A 22,783-nucleotide genomic window follows, 5' to 3' on the forward strand; every position below is an offset into this window, starting at 1 on the left:
TCATCTTGTTTAGCCCAGTGCTCAAAACAGGGGTAAAACTTTGATGATAGTTTAGGTTTTTCACATCCTGTTCACTCAAATTTTAAAGATTTCTAAAGATGGAGGTGTCAGGTTCTCTCTGGATAACCAGTCCCAGTGTATGATCCCCTCGTGCTTGGGAAAAGGGAGTTTTTATTAGGGAGGGAGGTTTCCCATGGCTGCAGCTCGTTCCCTGACTCTCATCCTTAGCTGGGCACCTCTGGGATGAACCCAGCTCTGGTTTTGCTGCACTTTCCCATTTTGGGATTGAGCAGAGCAGTAGGAATTACCCCAATATTCTTCTCCTCTCCAGGCTGAACAGATGTGAGTGGTTTTGTCATTTGGGGAGCTCCAAACTGGCCTTGGCTCCAAAAGAAATTGTCTCTAAAATTCCAAAACAAGGGGAACAAGCACTTTCCTCAACTTGCTACAGTCTTGATAAAGATACAAATCTACCAAAATCAACCAATTTCTCCAAGTGAACACATTAGTGAGGAGCAGAATTTCTCAAAGCACTGACTAGAGTTACATTAATCAGTGATTTGCATCTGGTTGGCAAATTAATTCCTCTTGTGCTTTCCACTGGAACTGGAATTCAGTGTTAATTCCAAGACAGAACTTTATCACGACAACAGTAAAGAGAAGCATTGGTGCTACTACAATTAATTTGCTCAGGGAATGGATGTTGTGCAGATCTCCACAAATAACTGCATTCTGAATTCTTGAGTGCATGTAAGCACACAGAAGGAATTCCCTCATTAAGAAATTTTCCAAGTTTTTTAAATATATAACAACATCATTACTTACACAATACAAATTAGACTGTAACTCAAAATGTTCTTAATCAATTAATTCCCACAGAGACTCTTCTGATGTGCAGCTTTACAACTACATTTTCTGTTAATCCCTAAAACATTTGAATACTTCTGTGAGGGTGAGTGAAAATGCTGCTGGAGAAAGCAGCATGTTAGCTTCCAAGAATTAACTTTACTGTGCTATAAAACCAAAATCTTTGGGCACTTTCGCTTCCCATGGAAAAACACTTTATTATATGTGGTTTATTACCAGTAATTTAGGTCGACTTGTTTGACTAGACACTGCAATAGACATGTCAATAAAAATAAAACCCAAACAAAGATCATGAGCAAATAAATGTACGCTGATTCAATTAGCTTGACAGAACAAAGGGCTCTAAGAGATGTGATTTACCTTTAAAGCAATACTAAAGGTAAAAATATTTAACATAAAGGAAAATGCTGGATTTGGACTGAGTGGATATTAAGTTGGTCTGGTAGTTACTGAACTTTTAACCTTTAAATGGATAACAATTTTTTTTAAATCCTGTTAGTTGGAATAAAGAAAGAAAAAAAAACATTATTTCCTTTTTTTCAGGATACACTGCAAGCAGCCAACTGAAGTAGTAGAGAGCTTGGGCTTGATCCTTCCAATCTCACATATTTCTCCAGTGGTTTGGCTTTTTTTTTTCACTCCCTTCTGATCCCTAATGATCATCTGACATTAGAGTGTTTTTAAATAACAAAAATCACTGGGAACAACAAATCCATGAGCTGAAGTTTTTATTAAAACCCAAAGCTTCTCAGATGTAACTATTTTAGTTCATCAGGTTTTTAAACTGTGGTCAAAATGGGAATTTGAAAAGGAAGGATCAATGTGGCCTTTTAAACAACAGTAGCAAGCGTACAATAATTATTAGGTGTCATGTATTATTATTACTTGAAAACCAGTCTATGCAAATCATGTAGCAGGAGTTATACTCAGTGCAGAAATGTACAGAATGGGTCAGTGCCAGTAAAGCATTTAAACACTCTGAGTTGCAGAGATTTTTCTTTTCAATACCTCATCACCAAAAATATGAGAAAATTGCTAACACCACATCGTTAAACTGAGGTTATGCTGGCTTAAACCATCTTTAAAGAATATTTATACAAAAACATATCTGAAAGTCCAAATGAGATTCTTCTTCAGAAAAACAGCAGAAAGTGAAGGCTTAGAAAGATGCATACCATGTTTTCTACTCGGAGCTCAAAAGGCATAGGGTTGTACACCATCAGCTGGACTTCACACACATCTCCCTGGACCCACTGGAAGTCTGCAAGGAATAATCACAGAATTAAGGTAGGAATTACCTAATGACAGAGTTATAAATAAACAGCAGCAGCTGAGCTGTCACATTGCTGTAATGCTTAATATCTCTCTGTAATCTCCACAGCCCAAGTCCTACTCAAGAGCATTGTGTGACACCAGCTGTAAATCCCAGGCAACGCAATAGGTGAAGGGACTGGAAACATTCATTAACACAACAATAGTGCTCTAAAGACCCAGTGCTTCATTGGCAAAATTAACTCAGGCATCAATTCAAAACACTACTTCAACACATCCTTCATGTTCAACACTTAAAGGATTCCATACTTGGAGTTATGTAGAGTACACATGGCCTTGATATTGGAGACCTGGAGAAGAATCAACCAGGTAAGAGATGAACACAACAGGAAGAAGGAAATCACAAGTCCTCATACAGGCACAGCTGATTATATGGAGCAAATAAAGAGACAGTGAAGTAAAATGGGCCAGGTAAAAAGATGTACTTGCAGTTTATATCTTAGCACAAGAGACAGGTCAACTTTAAAGATACTTCACTCTACCAATTTTAGTAATTTTTTTTGAGTTTTATAATTTAAGCAGATAAGGCTGGACTAGTGGAAGGTGTCCCTGCCCATGGCAGGGGAGGTTGGAACTGGATGATCTTTAAGGTCCCTTCCAACCCCAACCATTCTGTAATTCTATGGTTCTTGGGAGGTTATGGAGGACAGCAGCAGAGATGCAAATTCTGAGTAATTGTTCAATGCAAAAAGATTATTTTATATCAGCACTTCATAACCTTTTCAGCCCTCAAGTTCCTGTTTATGTTCCAAATTTCTCACAGTGAACCACATGCACCTGAATTCAGACTTTAAACTGAATGTAGCAAGATTCTTCCTGCAAGCTGAGGATCTGCAGTCCAAGTAAACAAAAGGTGGCTTAATTACATTTGTTAAATAAATCATGATTATAAGCTAAATTATAGCATACACAATTAGTTTAGCCAATGATTTTAACATACACTGCTAACAGTTTTTTAGTAGGATATTAGGAAATGTCCAGTAAAAAACCTGGATAATCAATATTAAGACTTTAATGCACAGCTGAAGCAATCTGTACTCTAATTGTACATTCACAATCATTTACTTTCTGATTACATTTTGCAGGCAATATTAGAGAGCTCAAGGGAGATGTACTTAATGTAAATGTTTAACTCAAATTAATGCTAGTGGAAATTAAACACATACATCCACAGATGTTAATGGGTTATATTACTGTGAAACCTGAAAAGCAAAACTGTTGATTAAAACAAAACATTCAAATTCACAGTGATATGAGATGTTCCCTGCATTTTATATTTAATTGCTTATTAGTGTCCATGAAGTCCTGTGCACTCTGCAACCCCCAAAACAGCCTGCACAGGTACAGATTTAACCACTGTGGTTTACTACAGCAACAGGGGCAAGTGCAGTAGCACAGCAGCACTGCAGTCCTGAATCTCCACATTCTGTCACCACACTGAGGAATGGCTGTTCTGAAAGCACAACCACCCAACAGGGCTCTCCAGGCCCAAGACTCATCCCACCATGATTCACTTATGCCAATGATGTCAAACCTCTGGGCCTGGGCCAAAGCTTCCAGCTGGTGTTTGTTCCTCATGCTGTGGGCATCAGGGTAGAAACATTTCAGGTGTGGTACCTTGTGGCCAGCACCTGGTGAAGCAGATTGAGGGATCCCATCAGGATCCTCAAGGTTTGGCACAAAATCCCGTTGTTTATCACTGGGGAGCCTGCTTTTCTCCCTTTCCCCTTTCCAAGCTAGTTCAAAGCTCTGTCACCAAGCCCCATTGCTCCTGTGCTGGAACTCCTTTTCCCATCTGAGAAAGGCTCATCCCATCAGGTGTCAGCAGGCCACATGTTGATAGATGGTCAAAAAACCCACTTTTTTTTTTTCCATTGACAACAACCTCAGAGGCACGCATCAATGGAGCTGCCTATTCCTATAAATATTATTCCTTGCTTCTGGAAGGATCAAGGAAATCACTCCCTGTGCTCCTGATCCCTCCACCAACTGCCCCAGGAGCTTAAAGTCTCTTTTGATTGGCCTCAGACTTCTCTTTGTTGTTTTGTTTCTGCCAGTCTGAACAACCAATAGCAGACAGTAATCAGAGGGTCTTTCTAGACTGGAATTTTCCAGTGATGTCCCTTACCTGAGCCCCTGGAGACAGCAGACCTCCCCTGAGTTGGGCAGGTCTGCACATGGGGCCCTTTGCTCCCCTTGGAAGGGAGGGAGTCTCCGATGAGGACCACCCTTCTTCTCCTGCTAACGGAGGAGGTTGTGATGCAGACTCTGGGTGGTCTTGCTTTAGGAGGTCCCTCTGCCCCAGAAGGACCTTCAGCCACCTCATCAGTTGTTTGGCCTTCTCATTCCAGAACCTCACCCCTGTTGTAGAAGGTGCAAGTCCTACTTGTCACATTCTGAGGAGGAGGACGAGGAGGAACCTTCCTCCTGGTACGTGCAGTGACCTGGTTCCATCCTTCCCCTGTAACAGACCCCTGCCTGACAATCCCTCCACTCATCACCCTGCTGGGCTCTGAGTCCATCTGCTTCTCCACTGCACAACAGAGAGGTGACCACTCTGCTCCACCCTGGGCTTGTCAGGCACAGCTGTGCCCAGTTCTGGTCCCCAGAGCTGGGAGGGACACAGATGGACTGGAGAGGATCCCAAGCACCACAAAGGTGATCAAGGACTGGAGAGGAAGGAGTAAAGGAGTGAAATATCCTCTTTGGGGTGAAGAGAAGGTTCAGGGGCAATATCATCACAGATTCCAGAACTTCATGGGCTGAATAAAGAGGACAGAAGCTTTTTCCTCACAAGGAGCCACAGGAAGAAGATCAAAGGTGATAGACACCAGTTGGACTGAAAGAGATTTTATTTTATTACTTTTTTTGTTGTTTGTTTGTTTTGGGTTTTTTTTGGGGGGGGTTTTGTCTTTTTTGTTTCAGTAAGAACAGTGATTCAGTGGAACAACCTCCCCAGGGACATGGTGGAATCTGAATCAATGGAGGGTTTTGAGACAAGTTTGAAATCCCCTGTGAAAAATGTGCCAGGGCAGTGCTACACATTTGTTTCCTTAGGGGAAAAGGTTTTGAAAGGAAAGGTAAAATGAGCTATATTTGTATCAGCTAATACAGGTATGACAGAGCTGTTGGATTTACTAACAGAACTATATTATATATTCTTCCTGCTTTAGACTATCAGCACTCAAAACCAACAAAACATTTCATGTCAAAAATCAGTTGGTTTATTTTTTACAACTAGCATGCTATTAAAGCAATTTAACTGCAATATAATTATCCCTGTTATTGTTTCCAATCAGAAAAGCTTATCAAGTTGAAAGCTGAAAACATTTCAAGACTTTCTAAATGGGTTTTGTTTCCCTTTGGTTTGTCAGCAGTGCTTGATTTCCTTTGCTGTAAAATAATAATTTAACCAAAATATGGAGTACTATCTCCATGTAAGAAAAACAGTTCATTTGTTATTGTTGTTTTAAATTAATGTTAAATACATGCCATTAAAATAGTCTCATTAATTTTGAAGTTAATAAATTTCTCAGCTTCTTTCAAAGGAAGTATCTGCTTTTATTTTGTATTTTCTTTTGTTCACTAAACTTTGAAACATTAGAGGCTTTTAGCAGTGACTGCAATGTTTATATACTTCAAAAGACAAATGCTGTACAGGATCAGAAGCAATCAGACATCTCCTTAGGCTAAATAAAACCCTAAAAGAAGAATGTTCACTGTAAAATGCAAATCTCCTACAGTACACAAAGCACTGAAACAAATCCTAACCAGTTCAAAAATGCAGGTTCCTTTTGTATGCATCAAGAAAGGAGAATACTGCTTTATACAATTATATGACAAAACTGGGAATAAGGTCTTATTTAAATGAAGAAAACACGACACAGTATAGCTAAGAGATTAAATGTTGAAAATTTAATAGTAATTAAATTTTCAATAAATTATTATGAGAAATCAAGAGAGCACTTTAAGATGTGCACATTTTTTCAATTTATCCTTTAACTAATTCTTCTTAATCTTTTTTTAATTTCTTATCCTTTCTCTTTTGAAATCAAAGTAGTGCTGCAGCAAAGTCACACTGAGCCAAGTGCATCCAAAGTGCCAGATCATCATCCCTGCCTCTGCACATCCCAGCTGTTCCTGCTTCAGTTATTTATTGAAAATACACATCACCATAAACCCAACTGGAAAATGTGCATGTTCTTCTCAGGGTGAGGGATTTCACCTTACTCATAACCAGGGTCCTCAGCAGGGGCACAGCCCATTTTTGTTGGAAAGAGGAAACCACAGAGATTCTTGGAGAGCTGGCCCTGCAGATAGGCACAGTCCAGATGAACAAGGAGCCAAGTTAAAATATCCTGCAAATTTCTGAAGTTTTTACAATCAGTTCTGTTCCACAGTCACACAGATCTTTTTTGTGCCGACATTGATGCCTCTGGTAAAAATTATCATGTACGTGATACCCCAAAAGCCAAAAAAAGAATTACCAATGTTTGTAACTTAATCCAGGATTAAAACAAACTTCTGATCTTTTTCCAATGGCACAATTACTGCACTGAAAGGCTTTATAATCTTTATAAAAAGAAAATTACTGATATTCCTAAGAGGGTTTAAAAACTTTCTCTTGTCTGACCTGTCCTTGAGTAAAAGGGACCAATCAGACAGTTCATCACTCTGAGTTTATATAAAATCAGAATAGGGAAAGGAGAACCACAACACTGCATTTTCCCCAGGGCACTGAAACTGTGGTGGCTGCCAAGCAGAGCGCATCAGAACTAAGTTTTCCCTGAATTCTCTTTTGTTTGAGAAGGAAATAAAACTAGTTTATCTCTTCTGAAAAATCAGTATTACCATCTATGAGACTTTATTCCTCTTTTGAATATCAAACTCTGCCCCAGAGAAAGGATTTGTTCCTTCAGGATTTGAAGCTAAAAAACGGGTAATCTCAAATAAAAGACAGCAAAGTTCAGGTTTGCTTTCCTTGACCACAGAAGATTCTCTAATTTAACAAAATAACAGAAAATACTGTAAATCATTCTTACCTATTTTCTTATTTCGTTCTTCCCCACGACTGTGTGCAATAATTGGAGAATATATGAAAGGGCTTTTGGTTGACACATTCTGACCAAGTAAACTTTTCATTTTGTGAGGTCGGAGACTAGTTGGGAGGTTCAAGAGCTTCACAGATCTGTTGAATAAAAGTAATTTCTAATTATTTCATTTATTCTATTTTGTAACAGGTGACTGTGTTAAAAAAAAAAAAAAAAAAAAAAAACTTGATAAATATCAAATATCAGTCTGAGAATAAAATATACCTGAAATGCAAAACTTGAAGCAAACATTTACAATACAAAAGGAAGAAAAGGAACCTGAAGTTTCAGAAAGCTCTCAGAAAATAAATAACAAAGGAGAAAAATCTTCTTTAGAAACCAACAAAACCAAAAGTAGCCAGAGCAGTGATTTGAAATACAGCTATTAACTTTTGAGTGCAGACTGAACTACAACTCCAGTGCAGAAAGCAGCCAAATATTTAAGTTAAACCCAAACTAGAATCCAGACAAGATTTCACTGGGCAACACAAATAAAGAAACTTCTCCACAGTGAATAAAGCTGATTTTAATACAGTGAAAATGCAAAGTAGGTGCTGGAAGGAAGAAAACGTCCCAGAACTTTGAGTGGCTTTGTTAAACAACCAGAAAGCAATCACAAATAGAAAACAAATGATTTATTAGATTGCATCCCTGCTAGACCCAATTCCCTACAACGCCATGCAGGGAAATCAGTGCTCTTCCAGTGCTGAGGTGAAAGTAAACACTAAATGTTGGGAAGAAGAACAAGCAATAAATTGGTGGATATTCAGTAAAATCAGCAGCATTCTATAAACCTGTAGGACACCTAATTACCTCAAATCAGGAACTCAGCACAATAAAGAACAGATATATCAGTATCACACTAATAGAAAGTCGACACTCACAAGAAACCAAGATAATGTGTTTCTGCTGAAAAGTACTGAAGCTCTAAGAGTAACACTACACAGACAAGTTCTCTTTGTGAAACAAAGCACCTGATAAGAAATTACTACGTAACATTAAAAGTAGGTGGAACAAGAAATAAATCGCATCCATATGGTACATGTTGGTGATACTTAGTGTCAACATCAAAATCATACGCAAAATCAAAAATGCCAACGACCCTGAGGAATAAGAAGGCAACTGTAAGAGACCCCTGATATTTCATATTTGAAAACCTCTTCTGATAGAGTTTTTTACAAATTAGAATGTGACTTAAAGCAAAATTGTGAATTATACTTATTTGAGGAAACAAACATTGAATTTGATATAGAGGTAATAAAAAGGAATTTTATTTGATATACAGAGCAAAGTACTTTGGCTCCTTCTGGTTATTATATAAATACTGGTGGATGACCTGCTTTACCTGAATGCATGACAGTGGAAGGAATGTTCCTCCAACACCAATATCAAGAGAGCTGTACCCTCACAGGTCAGACACTGAAGAGGGCAGATTTTTTAATTCCTTTGAGTGAAAAGCTTCAGTCATGTCCCCTGGCCTGACAACACTGAATGCAAATGAGTGACAATAAAGAATTACTAAATGATTTCACTAGCTACCCAGAAGATCAAAATCATGTATTTGGAAAATGTTAATTAAAAAAAAAAAAAAAAAAACTTGCTTAGATGGAAAAGGAATTTTTTTTTTTTAAGAAATCCCACTATACTAAGTAAACAGAGGGAAGGGGGAAAATGGCACTGAGTCAATTTGAAGTAGTAAGGAAAGTATGTAAGGACAGCTAAAAGCAGCAGTGGTGAAAAGGACATTTTTCTGCTTTTAAATATATTAGTAAGACAATTACCTTTAACATAGGTAAACCATAAAAATCAGAATATTGCATTTTTTATCTGAGAAAATACCAGATAATGATTTTATATTCAATATGAGTAATGGAATATAAAGATTTTGCCTTGCCAAATCTCTTCTATTGCTTTTAAAGTACTGGGGAGAAAAGGTAACATTGCCACTGTGTTCCTATTTCACTGTGGCATTTCCATGTCTGACAGTATTTTGATTAAGAAATCCGCATCTAAAATAAGCACCCCACATTAAATGGATTAAAACTCATTAGACCATGAAATGCCAACAGTAAATAGAAGTCATCCCCATCAGTAAATGTGTGTTTCTAGGGGGCTCTAACATGGATTGAATCGTAAGCTGAGGTTATTCAACATTCATCAAAATGACATTTCCACACATTTATAATTGATATCACAAAAATTAGCATTATTTAGCTCAGAGAGTTCTGCAGTCCAGCAGCACAGCTGGTTCCCAATGGGCTGGGCAGCTCTACAACACCAGATCTGCTGGGCAGATGTAACCAGAGCCTTTATATCTAAATTCAACTAACATTTTATTGGAGCAAAAAATTTTATTACTATGGCTTTTATAGAAATTAAAAAAAAAAAAAAAGGAGAAGGAGAGGAGCAGCAGTTCTTAAATGGTAAATAAAGTTGATGCTGGGTTCCACGCCCCACGGCAAAACAGAAGGAGCTATTCCCAACATTCCAAGCACAGCCAGGTCAAGACAAGTTGATAATGTGTGGATATGTTTGTCCCCTTCTTTCAGGATACAAAACATTTTCATTTGACATGAATTCTTTCCCACTGAAGTCTTGGGAATCTCCTGCCAGAGATCTAACTGGCCTCTTCTTCCAGTCTCTTCTCCCAGGTAACAAGCGACAGGATGAGAGGAAACAGCCTCAAGTTGCACCAGGGGAGGTTTAAATTTGATCTTAGAAGAATTTTCTTCATGGAAAGGGTTGTCAAGTATTGGAAGGGGCTGCCTGGGAAGGTGGTGGAGTCACCATCTCTTAAAGTGTTCAAAAAATGTGTGGACATGGCATCTGAGGATATGGTTGAATGGTGAACATGGTGGTGGTGATGGGTTGATGGTCGGACTTGATCACCTCAAAGGTCTTCTCCAGTTTTATCTATACCATGGTTCTATGATGCTATGACTAAAATCACGACTCCCATGAAGGAGGATTCAATCAGCATTTCCCCCATTTTCTTCACTATTCAGCATACTTCTTCTGAATAGGAATTATCTTTCCTTCAAAAGAAAATATTTTCTTTCAGTCTTCTATTACTGATACCCAGTGGCTACTTTGTCTCTTTCTGACTCTCTCTAATGTTTCATGCCAGGCTTCAACCTGAGCAAGTTATTATTCATTGGCCTGACTGCATGATGTGCCTGAATGGAACTGAGATTTAGAACAGGCCAGTGAAGGTGCCAGCTTGAAAATGCAGCATCTGGAAAGGGAATTTTACAAAAAGCACCATTTCCAGGTGAGTTCCAAGCTCTGTGGATGGAGACTGCATCCAACTCCTAGACCTTCAGTATTGAAATGATCAAGTATTCAACTAAAATCTCAGCTGCAGCAAAATACCTTCTTTCAATTGAATAAGAAACTGTTGAAGGACAGTTCTTCAGAAAACAAAACTTCTCTCTTTCTGAAACTAAAGGCCACAAAGTATTTTCTGGTCAAAGGCTCTATTTTTGATCAAGAACTTCTCAAAACAATTTGACATTTTGACATTCTTCCATGTTCCTGTGATCCACATGCATAAAGTGAAATGCCTGCATCCTTTCAGTATCCTTTAAAATTTGACAGGTACTGTGAAAAAGTTAAAGATTGTATTTTGGTCTTACTTCACAATAGGCAGTTTGGTGAAGGGAACAGGAGGTAGCTTCAAACCATCTGGAAGAGTGATGACTTCCATTGTCCCAGGGCATTTTGCCGTGTAGCTTTCCAAGCTCTGCGTGACATCTTTCTTTTCTAGAAAATAAAATTGAAAAACAATTTCAAACTCACATTTCATTGAGACTATAGCCTTTTTTTTTTTTTTTTTGTACAAAATAACTCAACTGGCATGTCAACTAATTTCTTCATTCAGCACTTGAAGTTATGTTCAACCTTGACAGATGGATCAAATATAATTAAGTGACCTTAAGCAAAAAAGTTTTATAGATTTCTCAGAATTTTTCAAGTGCCAGTCTACACCTACTTTTTGTTAGGGTTTTTTATTGTCAAAATACAATTTTTTACAATTCCACCTATTAAATCTATATATCCAAACAAAACAATCAGCATCACACATATTAAGGTTATTAATAATAGTATTGTATGGGAACAAGGACTGCTCTGAAACATTCAGTTAAATAATATCAAAGGCAATGAAGAGAAACAAATTACTTTTGATGTTAACTTGTGTGAAAACTATTTAATCCTCAAAATAATTGTACTGTGTTATGCTACTAAATCAAAACAACAGGAAAGAAAGATTTTCTTTGGTTTTGCTTAAAAATACAAGAACATTCAAACAAATATATATTATTTGGTTTATCTTCAAGAATGTACAATGATTGCTTATTAGTTTTATCCAGGAGTTATTTTCAACAATACATAAAATTGTGTCTCCAGAGAAAAAAAGTCTATTTGGAAATATAAAGCCTCAACACAAAATTGTATTTGATCTTTATGGTGCCTTCCAACCCAAATCTTTCTACGATTCTATGATTCCACATTTCTCTGATGAAATGGAAGTCTGCAAACAGAGAAAAGCCTGGCAGTGTTTGTTTAGAGGTGAGAATAAGGCAGCTGAAAAGACCTATATTGCTTTAAAGTGAATATTCATAGCCTGTTGGAAGGAACCTTAAAGTCCAACCCCGCTGCCATGGGCAGAGACACCTTCCACTAGACCAGGCTGTTCCATGTATGTGCTACCAATAAAAATAATTATTCAATATCGAAACTTAAAATAAAATACCAATGATAAAACTAAATAGGAAAGGGGAGGGTGATAACAATTAGTTATCAGTAGTAGTACTACCAAATAAACCTGCTTAGAGAGGTGTACTGGGTTATGCAGCAAGGTTTTGGTAGCAATGAGTGGCCTTTGGGAGAAGACACCAGGGTATCTCCATTCCAGACAACCCCAAAACAAATCTGCTGCTGCCCAGAGCTGGGCCAGTCAGTTATGCTGGTGGCACCTCTGTGAGAACATATCTACGAAAGGGTAAAAAATGCTGCATAGCAGCTGTGAGAGGGAGGAGTGAGAAAAATGTGAAAGAAACATATCCTGTAAACTGTGCCAAAAGTACCAAAACCTGCCCAAAACACCATCTTGGGCCTTGAAAAGCACAAACATCCAGCAATGTTTGTGCTGCCCACACCAATCCAGCTCAGTTTGTGAGTTCCACAGCCACAAGGAGTACACACACCTTCAAAGCAAATCAACAGTGATTGTAATCCCCTTCATCACTATGGAATTAATGGCACATAACTGACAAATTGCATTGCTCGTGTCTGTGTTTCACTGAACAGTCTCTTGAGCCATTCCCCACGTTTTAATTGCCTGTAGGGAATATTCCCAAAACCACATTAATTAGACATCCATATATACTCAGAGCAGCACAGCACAGCCAGGAACTGTAGTGGTTCAAGGCTGAGTATTACCATCAAACTTTCAGGTTATTTGCCATATTATGAGCAAGGGCACACAGTGCAAGCAGAATCCACCGAGATGGAAATCTTCACCTACCAGGAATGATGAAGGTAATACTACAGCATGTGCTTAATTGTGCTTGAAACCAAAGGTCTGCCACTCCAGAGCACTGCCTTTCATTCCCTAGTGTGAAACACTGTCAGTTATTGTTCTCAAAGAAAGCAGGCTGCCATTTACAAGAATTTGTTTACAGATTTTTGAGTCACGTGGTTATTTCCTGGTAGCAGCTCCCCACACTTTCCATGAGAAAAAAGACAAACCAAACCATTTTTCTATGTTGATGTGGTGTGAAACACAGCTTTAAACATGCTGCTGCCAGGCCAGCAGCTCAGCTCCTTTTTCTGAGCACCACACCTCAGCCAAGATGCTGAAGGAATCCACATCAGCAGGACACGATGGGAAGCATTCACAATGCAAAAGAGCTGCTGGTCCTGCCCAAGAGCCACTTCTGAAAGCAAACACTGGAACCTTCTCCCTCGAGGAGCACCTCAGCTCCCTGACCTCTGTGGCCTAATGGTTGCCAAAAACCTGCTACAGCCATTGCAGCTCTGAATTCTCACTGGCAGCTCTGAATTCTCGGATTTTGGCTGCCTGACATCCTCTTCTGACAGAACCTCCTGGGAGGAGCCACTGAACTCCTCAACCTCCTTCCTGACCCACAATTAGGAGATTTCTGTGACTGTTATCACCAGCACTTGCCTTTTTGAAAAGAAGAGACAAAAACCAGCTGCTCTTGGAGGTCTTTACCCACCAGGTGCCTTCATGCTTGTACAGGTCAGCAGGAAGGCAATCACCACTTGATCCTGTGACCTGTGAATTCACCTCAGCAGCTTTAAAAGCCTGTCCTGCAGCTGGGAGCACTACTGGATACTCTTGTGTAGGTATTAGAGACTCATTTATTGAGTGAGGAGTGACAGCTTATTTTCTCATCTGGATTAACTATGTTCACATTTTTTTCCCCCTCACTTTCTCTCCAGACTCACTGAAAGACCAGGATCACAGAATGGTTGTAACCAAAGAAAGCTGAGCAAAGCCTCTGGCAGCACTGGCACGTGAGCACATTCTGCTCAGTTTGTTCAGTATAACCCCACTGTATTTTCCCCATTTCATACCAAATGGGCTTTGACTGCTTCTGACAACTGAAAATTTTGCAAGTCCACCCATACTCTTAGAATTTCATTGCTCAACCACTTCACCTCAACATAACAAGGATTGGTTTTGCATCCAAGCTGCTTCAAACCTTTTAATATGAGAACACAAAAATCTGAGAGCTTCACATGCACAGTCAGAAGCCATTAGTGATTGAAAGCTACTAAATGTGAAAAAGACAAGACTTTCTGCTTGTTTCACAGTCATGTGGAGCAGTATTTCACAATAATGGAGCCATTGAAAAATCAGACCAGGACAGAACAGAAGGTCAGTTATAGACTAACATTTTTAAGCACTTTAGTAACTGTGATTTAACAGTGTAACACAAACAGCAGTTCATGTCTTGGCAGGTAACACCAAAAATGAGAAGAAAACAATTCCTATAACTGTGCTCTTTAATATCTGAAGAAATTTTAAATAGCTGTACTCGGGTTCAGTTACTACCCATTGAATACTAAGGCAAAGAATAAAAACACAACATTTATTCTTTGGCAACAATTAGTTGATGTTGTGTTGATCAAGTCACAGTGTCCCCTGAAGAACAATCTACAGCCAGGTGGAATAAAGAAAGGGAACATTTCCTGTCTGACCCACAAATCCCACTGGAACAACTTGATTTCCTTATTGAGCTCACTAAAATATTGAAAACAAATAGCCCAACACCTTCTGACTCCAATTTTACCTCAGTGATAGGCCTAGAATCAACATTTCAACAAAAACCCTCATTGCCCAGGGTGCTTTGTGCTGGCTGAGCTTTCTCCTTCTCCCTAGAAGACATCAAATAATGGTCACAAAGGAGAAGTCTGAGGAGAACTCCTGCAGCAGTCCTGACCCAAGTCTCTCAGGACAGACTCAAACTTATCTCCTCAATGAGTTAACAGTAATATATAACAAGACAGAAAAGGCAGTCTAATGACAGAAATAAACCAAGAGAAAAAGCAGTTTTTGCACTCATAAACATAGAATGGCCTTCCAGTGCCTGGAGGGAGCATACAAGAAAGATGGAGAGAGACTTTTTACAGGAGCATGTAGTGACAGGATAATGGGAAATGGATTCAGAGTGACAGAGGGCAGGTTTAGATTAGATATTAGGAAAAAAAACTATTTTCTGAAGCTGGTGAGGGTCTGGCACAGGTTGCCCAGAGAAGCTGTGGCTGCCCTGGCCCTGGAAGTGTTCAAGGCCCGGTTGGATGGGACTTGGAGCAACCTGGCATAGTGGAAGGTGTCCCTGCCCACAGCAGAGATGATAACTTTATGCTTGCTTCCAACTCAGACTATTCTGTGATTCTGTGATATTTCATTCACACACCCACACAAAATAAGAATTGCTCGGTGAGCCCTAGAGAAGAGAAAGTCCATGTCTGCTTCCAGGGGAATCTTCAGTCTCACTCAGCCATGAAGATGCAGATTCTCTGAACTAAAGAATTCCAAGAAGGCCACAAAACACATTAAGACCCTCACAAGAGCTGCAGTAGAAATTGATTATTCACAGACAGCAACCACTACACACCTTTTACTCTGCAGTTAATCATAGATTGCAGGGGGTGTGCAAAGCTCCTCAGCCTTTCAGGCAGTGCCTGAGCTCTAGTTTGGGCAGGGAGCAGCACATTTGTGTATTCAGGGCAATCCCCTTTCCCAAACACAGCCAGGTGTGAGCAAAGCACCTGGGCAGGACCTGCAGGATCAATCCACTCCTGCATCACCAGGGCTGGAACTCAGCAGACAGAGCAGCTCCTCTGCCCTGCAGGCAGCACCCTCTGCTTCTCCACCCCATTAACTCTGACAGGGATTGGGTGATGGCACTTTCCAGTTTCGATAACAAACAGCACCACTAGTATTTTTCTGAAAAATGCATGGAGCAGGTAAACACAACTTAAGACTGCTCAGAAATTTCGTACTTGAACAAGCTGCTTTGACAGCAACACAGGAACCCTGAGTGTTCATCCCACTGCTGCAATAAATGTGTGTGCTCCCCACAGACTCCAAAGCCGCTCTTATGGAGAAATGCACCGGCAGTCAGCAGAGTATGAATCCCAGTTCTTTAAGAAATCAAGCAACATAAAGCTCTAAATAAACACAGCAGAGACTAATAAAATTCACTGTTTGACAGAGGAAAGAGCAGAAACTAGAAGAAAATAATTAATCTATGCTATGAGAGTTAGACCTGCTTTAATGAACAGAGCATCGTGAACTGTATCAGAGACTGACCCCACCCACACAAAGGATTCAGTAATGTGCTGTATAAAAGCTCATCTTTGAAAAGTAAGTTCTCAATTTACTACTAACTTTGCAGGAAAGGGGAAAAAAATAACATTTTAGACACAAATAAAAATAGCTGTCTTTTAGAAGCAGAATGTTTTCTGCTTCTAAAAAGATTGTCACAGAGGAAAAGAATAGCAAGAGACTACTAAACACATCACAGTCTTCCATTACAAGGTTTTTAATGATTGTATAAAATGTATACATATGAAATCCCAGCCAGTTTGCACAAAAATATTTCTATTTAAAACCTGACTTTAAAAAAGGGACATAGCTGAAGACAATTCATAAAGACACTATTAAAATTTCAGTGTCTGGTTCTTCACCATATCTCAGAACTTCAGATGTCTGCATACTTTCAATATTAAAAAAATGTATTTTGTACACACAAAATCAGTATATAAACCACTGAAATCAATACTAATTTTTTTCAGGTTAAGGAATACCAGGAGTCCTATCTTTACAAAAAGTAAAGTAGACACAGATAACTTCTATAACAATAAATGAAGTTCAGGACTGCTGCAAAGCTGCTTATGGGCAAGGCAGGTTTTGTAAATATTCACAGATACAATGGCATAACTGTAAAACACATCTGATCCTGGATTTCATGTGGAAGAAGCAGAGGCAGAGGATGGAAAGAACACCACATTGATTTCTGCAGAACATTTTCCCCAATATACTGTTATGCAACGTCACAGGAATTTGGCCAGAAAGGTTTATCAGGATTCAAAATTTCAATGCCTCCACCAGTGATCTAAACTTGCTTCAGAATAGGATGGTTTAATTGTTGAAAAAACTGGGAAACTGTCTGAAAACTTAAAATGAAAACATGTCAGCTCTCTCTCCCAATGTACAGTTGAGTTTTCCCATCCCTCTGTAAAAACATTTCTTCAGCGTCACTCCTACCCCACTCATCTTTCCTTGGCACATCCAATCACGCTCAATGGACATCATATGGGGAGCTCACTAAGGTACATGGATGATCCATTTTTAAACATGGATATTTATTTTTCCATATGAAATGCCAATTTCAACAGCAGCTTTGATTCCAGTGCTTTAATTTGAATTTAGGGTGAGAGAGCAGTATCGAGTCTGTGAAATGTCATATAAAATATATTTGAATTTCAGTAATATAGCACCTCCTAAAATAGCTTCCTTTGGTACAAAAAAATTACCACTTAATAATACAGCACAAATTTTTCATGTCTTCATCTTGCCAATTGAAGTAGCTCTTCCCCAAAGGAATTTTTTTTTCCCCCTGGAATAAAAACCTTGCAATGTGCCTCCATTTGGACACCTGTATCTTTTCCCTCATTTAACTGAGGGAAATCACACTTCTTCAAGATCAGAGGTACCTACATGAAGACAGCAATTTTGGGCTAAAGCTCAAAGACTTCATTTTGTTCATGAGCGACCTCAAAAAATTAATAGGAAATCTTTGCCATAAAAAAGCACTACTTTACTGTAACAATTGATCATAGCCTAAGAATTTGGCAATGGCATTGGCTGGAGTTTTTGTCTTACCTCACTGACACACAAGTCTAAGCAAAGATAAATCATGTGTGAGACTTTCAGGCTGGCCTGTAATGCTAAATACTTGATTCACAGTACATTATTTTTGTCATATAACATGACTAAAAATTGTTGTGTTTCATATTTACTGCTATGCAAATGAATTTAAATCTTTTATTCCTGTTGCTAGTTTACTCCATGTCATTCAAACTTCAAAAAAAAATCGAAGTCTAAAAGATATATAATTCAGGTAAATAAATTACACTCTCTTAATAAAGCAGTTTGATCAAAGTTATTTAATAAAGTTGGCTTGTCTCTACAAAACACAAATTCCAGGGAGACATTCTAAAAGTGGGGGGGTTAAAAAAGGCAGGAAGAAGTGTAGCAGGAACACAGCAGTGCTAAAATTTGATAGCACAGAACTGATGAAAACACAAAAGCAGATGAAATGCAGCAGAAGTCACAGCACCATGATGAATAAGACTTAACTGGCTTCTAAGGAGTCTCCTTCTACTCCACAGAAAATCTCCCAAGTCTTTTATTCCAACCCATCAGAAAGCATTTCCATTCAGGCTTTTTTAATATATTCATTCTTAGACCACATTGTGCCATTGCTATACATCAAACACACAAGGTGAGAAGTCTGTTTAATTACATTTTTATACATATATACACACACATACACTTATTTATATATAAGTACATAGGCAAGATATGGCATTAAGCTGAAGCTGTGAAATATTTCAAAGTAATGGCTAAGAACTACCCAGGCTGCTATAAATATTCCCTGGTAATTATACTGTAGATTTCCATCTTCAGTTAATTTGAATATTATAAGACCAACCAAAGCAGCTCCTTTTTGAAAGGTTTATTGGTTGGGCAATACCAACTTGCAGGTACTTTGTCAGCTAAAATACAACACAGTGCATTAAAACCAGTTCATCAGTGTCAGTTAAGTAAACCTCACTCCAACTCTGAAGTTTACATCAAGTTTTAATTTGCACTAAATTCTCTGTTCAGTCTGATTGAAGCATTGTTCTTTTTAGCCCTTGCAAACAGTAACGTTTACCTTTCTAAAAATGAATTTACACACCACAGACGATCTAGGAGAAATGCTGCCCTAATTTAAATGCAATTTAAAGCATTTCAAACACTGCAGCACAAAAGAGAAGCTACAGAGCAAAGCAGTTGTGCCTTCATTGCACAGCTTTGGAGATTACCTGTGACAGCATCAGCAGACTCTGGAAAAGCAGGATTCCAACACAGGATCTCTTATCCTCCACTCTCAAGAAACATTAACACAATCAAGTCTATTCTAGAAATTTTTCCAAATAACCTTGGCTTGGCAACAAATTGTGATATTGTCACTTTTGCCAGTTTCTTAATAGCTGACATCTGTTCTGACAAGTGCTGCTTTGGGCTGGGGTAGAGTTAATTTCCCTGACAATAGCTGGGCTGGGGCTGTGTTTTGGGATTTGTGCTGAAAACAGTGTTGATAATACAGGGATGATTTGGTTATTGCTGAGTACATGACTGGGAATCTCTTTCAACACTCTAAACTCATTCTCTTATTGTTTCTATCTCTTCTAATCATTAATGAACCAACATACCCATAGATGTTTTTGGGCTTGTTTTTTTTTTTTTTTTTTTAAATCAGGAATACTCTATCAACTAAATCACACTCATTTAAATGCTCCATCATTCCTTGAAAATAAATCATACTTCAAAGATACTCTAACCTCTTCCTATTAGATCACAATTATCCACACACCTAGTATTATATACTAGAGCTTCTTATAATGCACCCAGTACTGAGGCCAAATTTATTGAAATCCAGAGGGGTTCAAAGGATGGAATTTGGTTTACCTCACTTCAAGAGAAGCATCCACGACCAGGGTCACTTAGTCAGTACTGAGACAGCCATAGATGTGTAAGGGGAGTGATAAATCTTGTAAAAAGAATCACTGCTGTGGCCAGGGTCACTAGGAAGACTATGACATAGATATGTCAGTTGGAAGAACTTCCATCCCTCTTGATCTTTTAAAAAAATACAGCAATGCACTTGCCATTTGTAATTTTAAAGTGAAGATAAAAACACTTTAAGAAATTAACTGCAACTGTAATTCAGCTGTTTAAAATTAAAAGGCTTTTAGTGCCTTTGAACCTTATCTGGTACCTGAAATTTATTACTGTTCATTTTACAGTTCAGATCACTCCCCACCATAAACCACTTCTAATTACATTTCAAAATAATTTCACAGATTTATTCTCTGTAGAGGAAGGACCAGCCTTGGAATCTTCTTTCCTAAACAGAAAACCTTGATCCAAATTTTCTGATACAGCTCAATCTTCCCTGAGAGTGTCTCTTTCCATACCTCAATTATCTTTCTTTCAGTTCTGGCAGGCTTCCTGCTTCTGTGTGAAGTTATTATTTTTCTTGAGTTGAGCAAGTTACACCTCAAAATCTTTTCTGGGCTTATGTCTTTATTTGTAATATTTATAATCTTGTTTCCTCTAACCTAAATATGAAAAATGGGAGAAAAAAAAGAAGAGCAGCATTATGAGAATAGGCAGGAGAAATGGCAAACAGAAGGGAGAAATGGTGAGCAACCAGCTCAAACTGAAATGAGCTGAAACTCTCAACAACTCTGGCTACAGCTCTGAAAACATGGGGAAATGAGAAAGTCACAGCAAGACTTGGATAGGAGAGCAGAAGGCAGTGAGGTGAACAGAGTTACAAGCTGCTCCAACAGTCCCTCAAAAAACGATGTCATTTTAAATTATTCCATGGCCAAAAGTTATTTATAGGCTCACAGGTTATTCTTATCCCCTGCTGCAGTGAAATCCATTTAGTCCAATCTCTGTGGGGAGGTAGAACCCATCAAGTGCCTGTGCAGCTTCACTTCATTTTCCCAGGTTTGGATGGAAATTCAGGACAACGTTACATGTTTAAGATCCTCAGAAACTGAGTCTGGCCCTTACTGCTGCTTGGCAGGAGGGCTACAAAGGGTTAAAGTCATTCCACATTGTGGCCTAGCTGTCAATTTTCAGGAGCCCAGTTTAATATTCTTCCTTATTTTCCATACTTCCACATAGCAATTTGAAATTTAAATGACACTGAGGGAATGCATATGCAATCTGTTCCGTAAATAAAAATGTCTAAGATACTGCATAATCTCCTCTTTCAAACTGCAAGATGGAAAGACATATTTTAAGAGTTGTAAGACACCACGTCTGACATCACCAAATTACACTCAGTCCAGGCTTAACCACAATTTCTGAAGATAAACAAGGTTTGGAGTTTCTTTCTTAGACCAAGCTCCTCACTTCTTTGCATAAGGCACAACCTCACCCTGCCAGCTGACATCTCACCCATCACATGAGGACAGCAGGCTTGAAAGGAAAAGGTTCCAAAAGTGTTCTTACATTAATGATGTGAAGTCCCTCAGCTACCAAGAAGTCCAAGCTGTCAAGGCATCAAGGTGGCCTGCTCAGCCAACACTGACAAGTCCATCCCAACTCATCTACAGGATGAGGGGAACTGAAACAGAATTCAGCAGAAATTTTGGGAGAAATTCTTCACTAGTTATAATGACCTCAGTACAGGCTGAAAAGAAACATCTTTATTAGTATCCAATGATTTAAGAAACAACCACACAGACGAAGGACAGACACCAGGATATTCTGGGAAGTTCTCTCTATCACCTACTGTCGGCTCAACAACAAAGACATCCAAACCCCTGGTGAACAGATGAAAAATTACTTCTGCATGTTTAATGCAGAATCATCATAGAGTCAGTAGTTTAATTCATTAAGTACATGACAGAGCAGTTGAGAGCTCAGATGTGAAAGCTGTCACCTCGACGGAAGACTGGAAAGAACTCAAATGCAGCAACAATAACCACAGGACAGGAAGATCTTGCTGCACTGAGAAGTGCACATTATTTCCCAAACAACAAAATAGATGAGCCTTGGGGATCTTTAAAGAATTAGCCCACCACAAAAAAAAAAAAAAAGAATGGAATGGAATAGTCCTATCCTAGTTTCATCCCATGCTAGGCGTGGTGGGTGAGAACACATCACCTCAGCACATCGAGATCCCTGCCACCAGAAGCCAACAGCAGGAATCCTGAAATCTTGGAAACCTGCTGAATGTCTGAAAGAACACGAACTTGCAAGGATGAGGGACTGTTCTGATCTGCTCAAGCTGAAGAGAGACAAGTTTTGCCTTGATCCAAAAATGCAGGAAGGAATTAGGTTCTGAACATACCCAAAAAGAAGATTAAAACACAAACAAGGTTAAATGTTTGGATCCAAAGAGATAACTTAATTTTTTTGTAGAGGAGGAAAAAAGGAGAAAATAGGAAAGTAGGAGAATGCCAAGAATGATGAGGAGAAGCACAGGAAAGTGGTTACCCCCACCATGGCTCCAGCACTGCTCACAGAGTGCCATGGGAGATCTCCCTGGGTGCCACCGGGCGCTCCCCAGGATCGCTCCCAGAGCTGCCCAGCCAGGGAGCAGAGCCAGGGCAGCAGCACCAGCGGGGTGGAGCAGCCTCATGGGAGCAGCCAGGACAACAAAGACTCCAACACTTTGTACACCTCACAGATTTTTGGCAGGTTGGGTACTTGCTTAGAGAGGGTTTTGTGAATGGCAACCTCACATCAAGCTCCTAGCAACAGCAAATCACTGGTGACTTTCATCTCCGCTCCCCTAAAATCCATTGGCTGCTCCTCAGTACCCAAGCCAAGTTCACCTCATGTACCCAAGGGTTATTGCTCCCTTCCCTAGCAGATCAACTGCAAGGTCTTTCAATGGTCTTCGAACAGGGTGCCTCATTTTCTAAAAGTAAGCAGTTCAAAGCTTTCACTTTCAAACCTCAAATCTTCCAAGAAGCGATGGAGAAACATTCCCAATTCAAGAGTACAGAGTTCACCACAGGACTGCCTGGTGAGTGAACAGTCACATTGCCTTAGCAGCTGTCTCCAAAGAGTTCTGTGTTTAGAGAGGCCCTAACAGATGAGCCAACTTAGAATTATTTGCACTCAATGCAAGTCACAGCCCTTTTAAGTTGTATGAATA

General features: G+C 39.1%; 1 protein-coding gene across 3 annotated transcripts in view; it reads right to left on the minus strand.

Moving 5' to 3' along the window:
- Positions 1-22,783, minus strand: part of TRAPPC9 (trafficking protein particle complex subunit 9) — a 451,119-nt gene that overhangs the window by 397,375 nt on the left and 30,961 nt on the right. For all 3 annotated transcript variants that reach the window (XM_053951519.1, XM_053951609.1, XM_053951698.1), the window contains exons 10-12: positions 10,925-11,051; positions 7,242-7,387; positions 2,043-2,128 (exon numbers count right to left, since the gene is read on the minus strand). In XM_053951519.1, the coding sequence (XP_053807494.1) occupies positions 2,043-2,128; positions 7,242-7,387; positions 10,925-11,051 (359 nt within the window). The remainder of the gene's footprint in view (positions 1-2,042; positions 2,129-7,241; positions 7,388-10,924; positions 11,052-22,783) is intronic.

Source organism: Vidua chalybeata, chromosome 1 (genome assembly GCF_026979565.1).
Source record: "Vidua chalybeata isolate OUT-0048 chromosome 1, bVidCha1 merged haplotype, whole genome shotgun sequence".
NCBI lineage: Eukaryota > Metazoa > Chordata > Aves > Passeriformes > Viduidae > Vidua > Vidua chalybeata.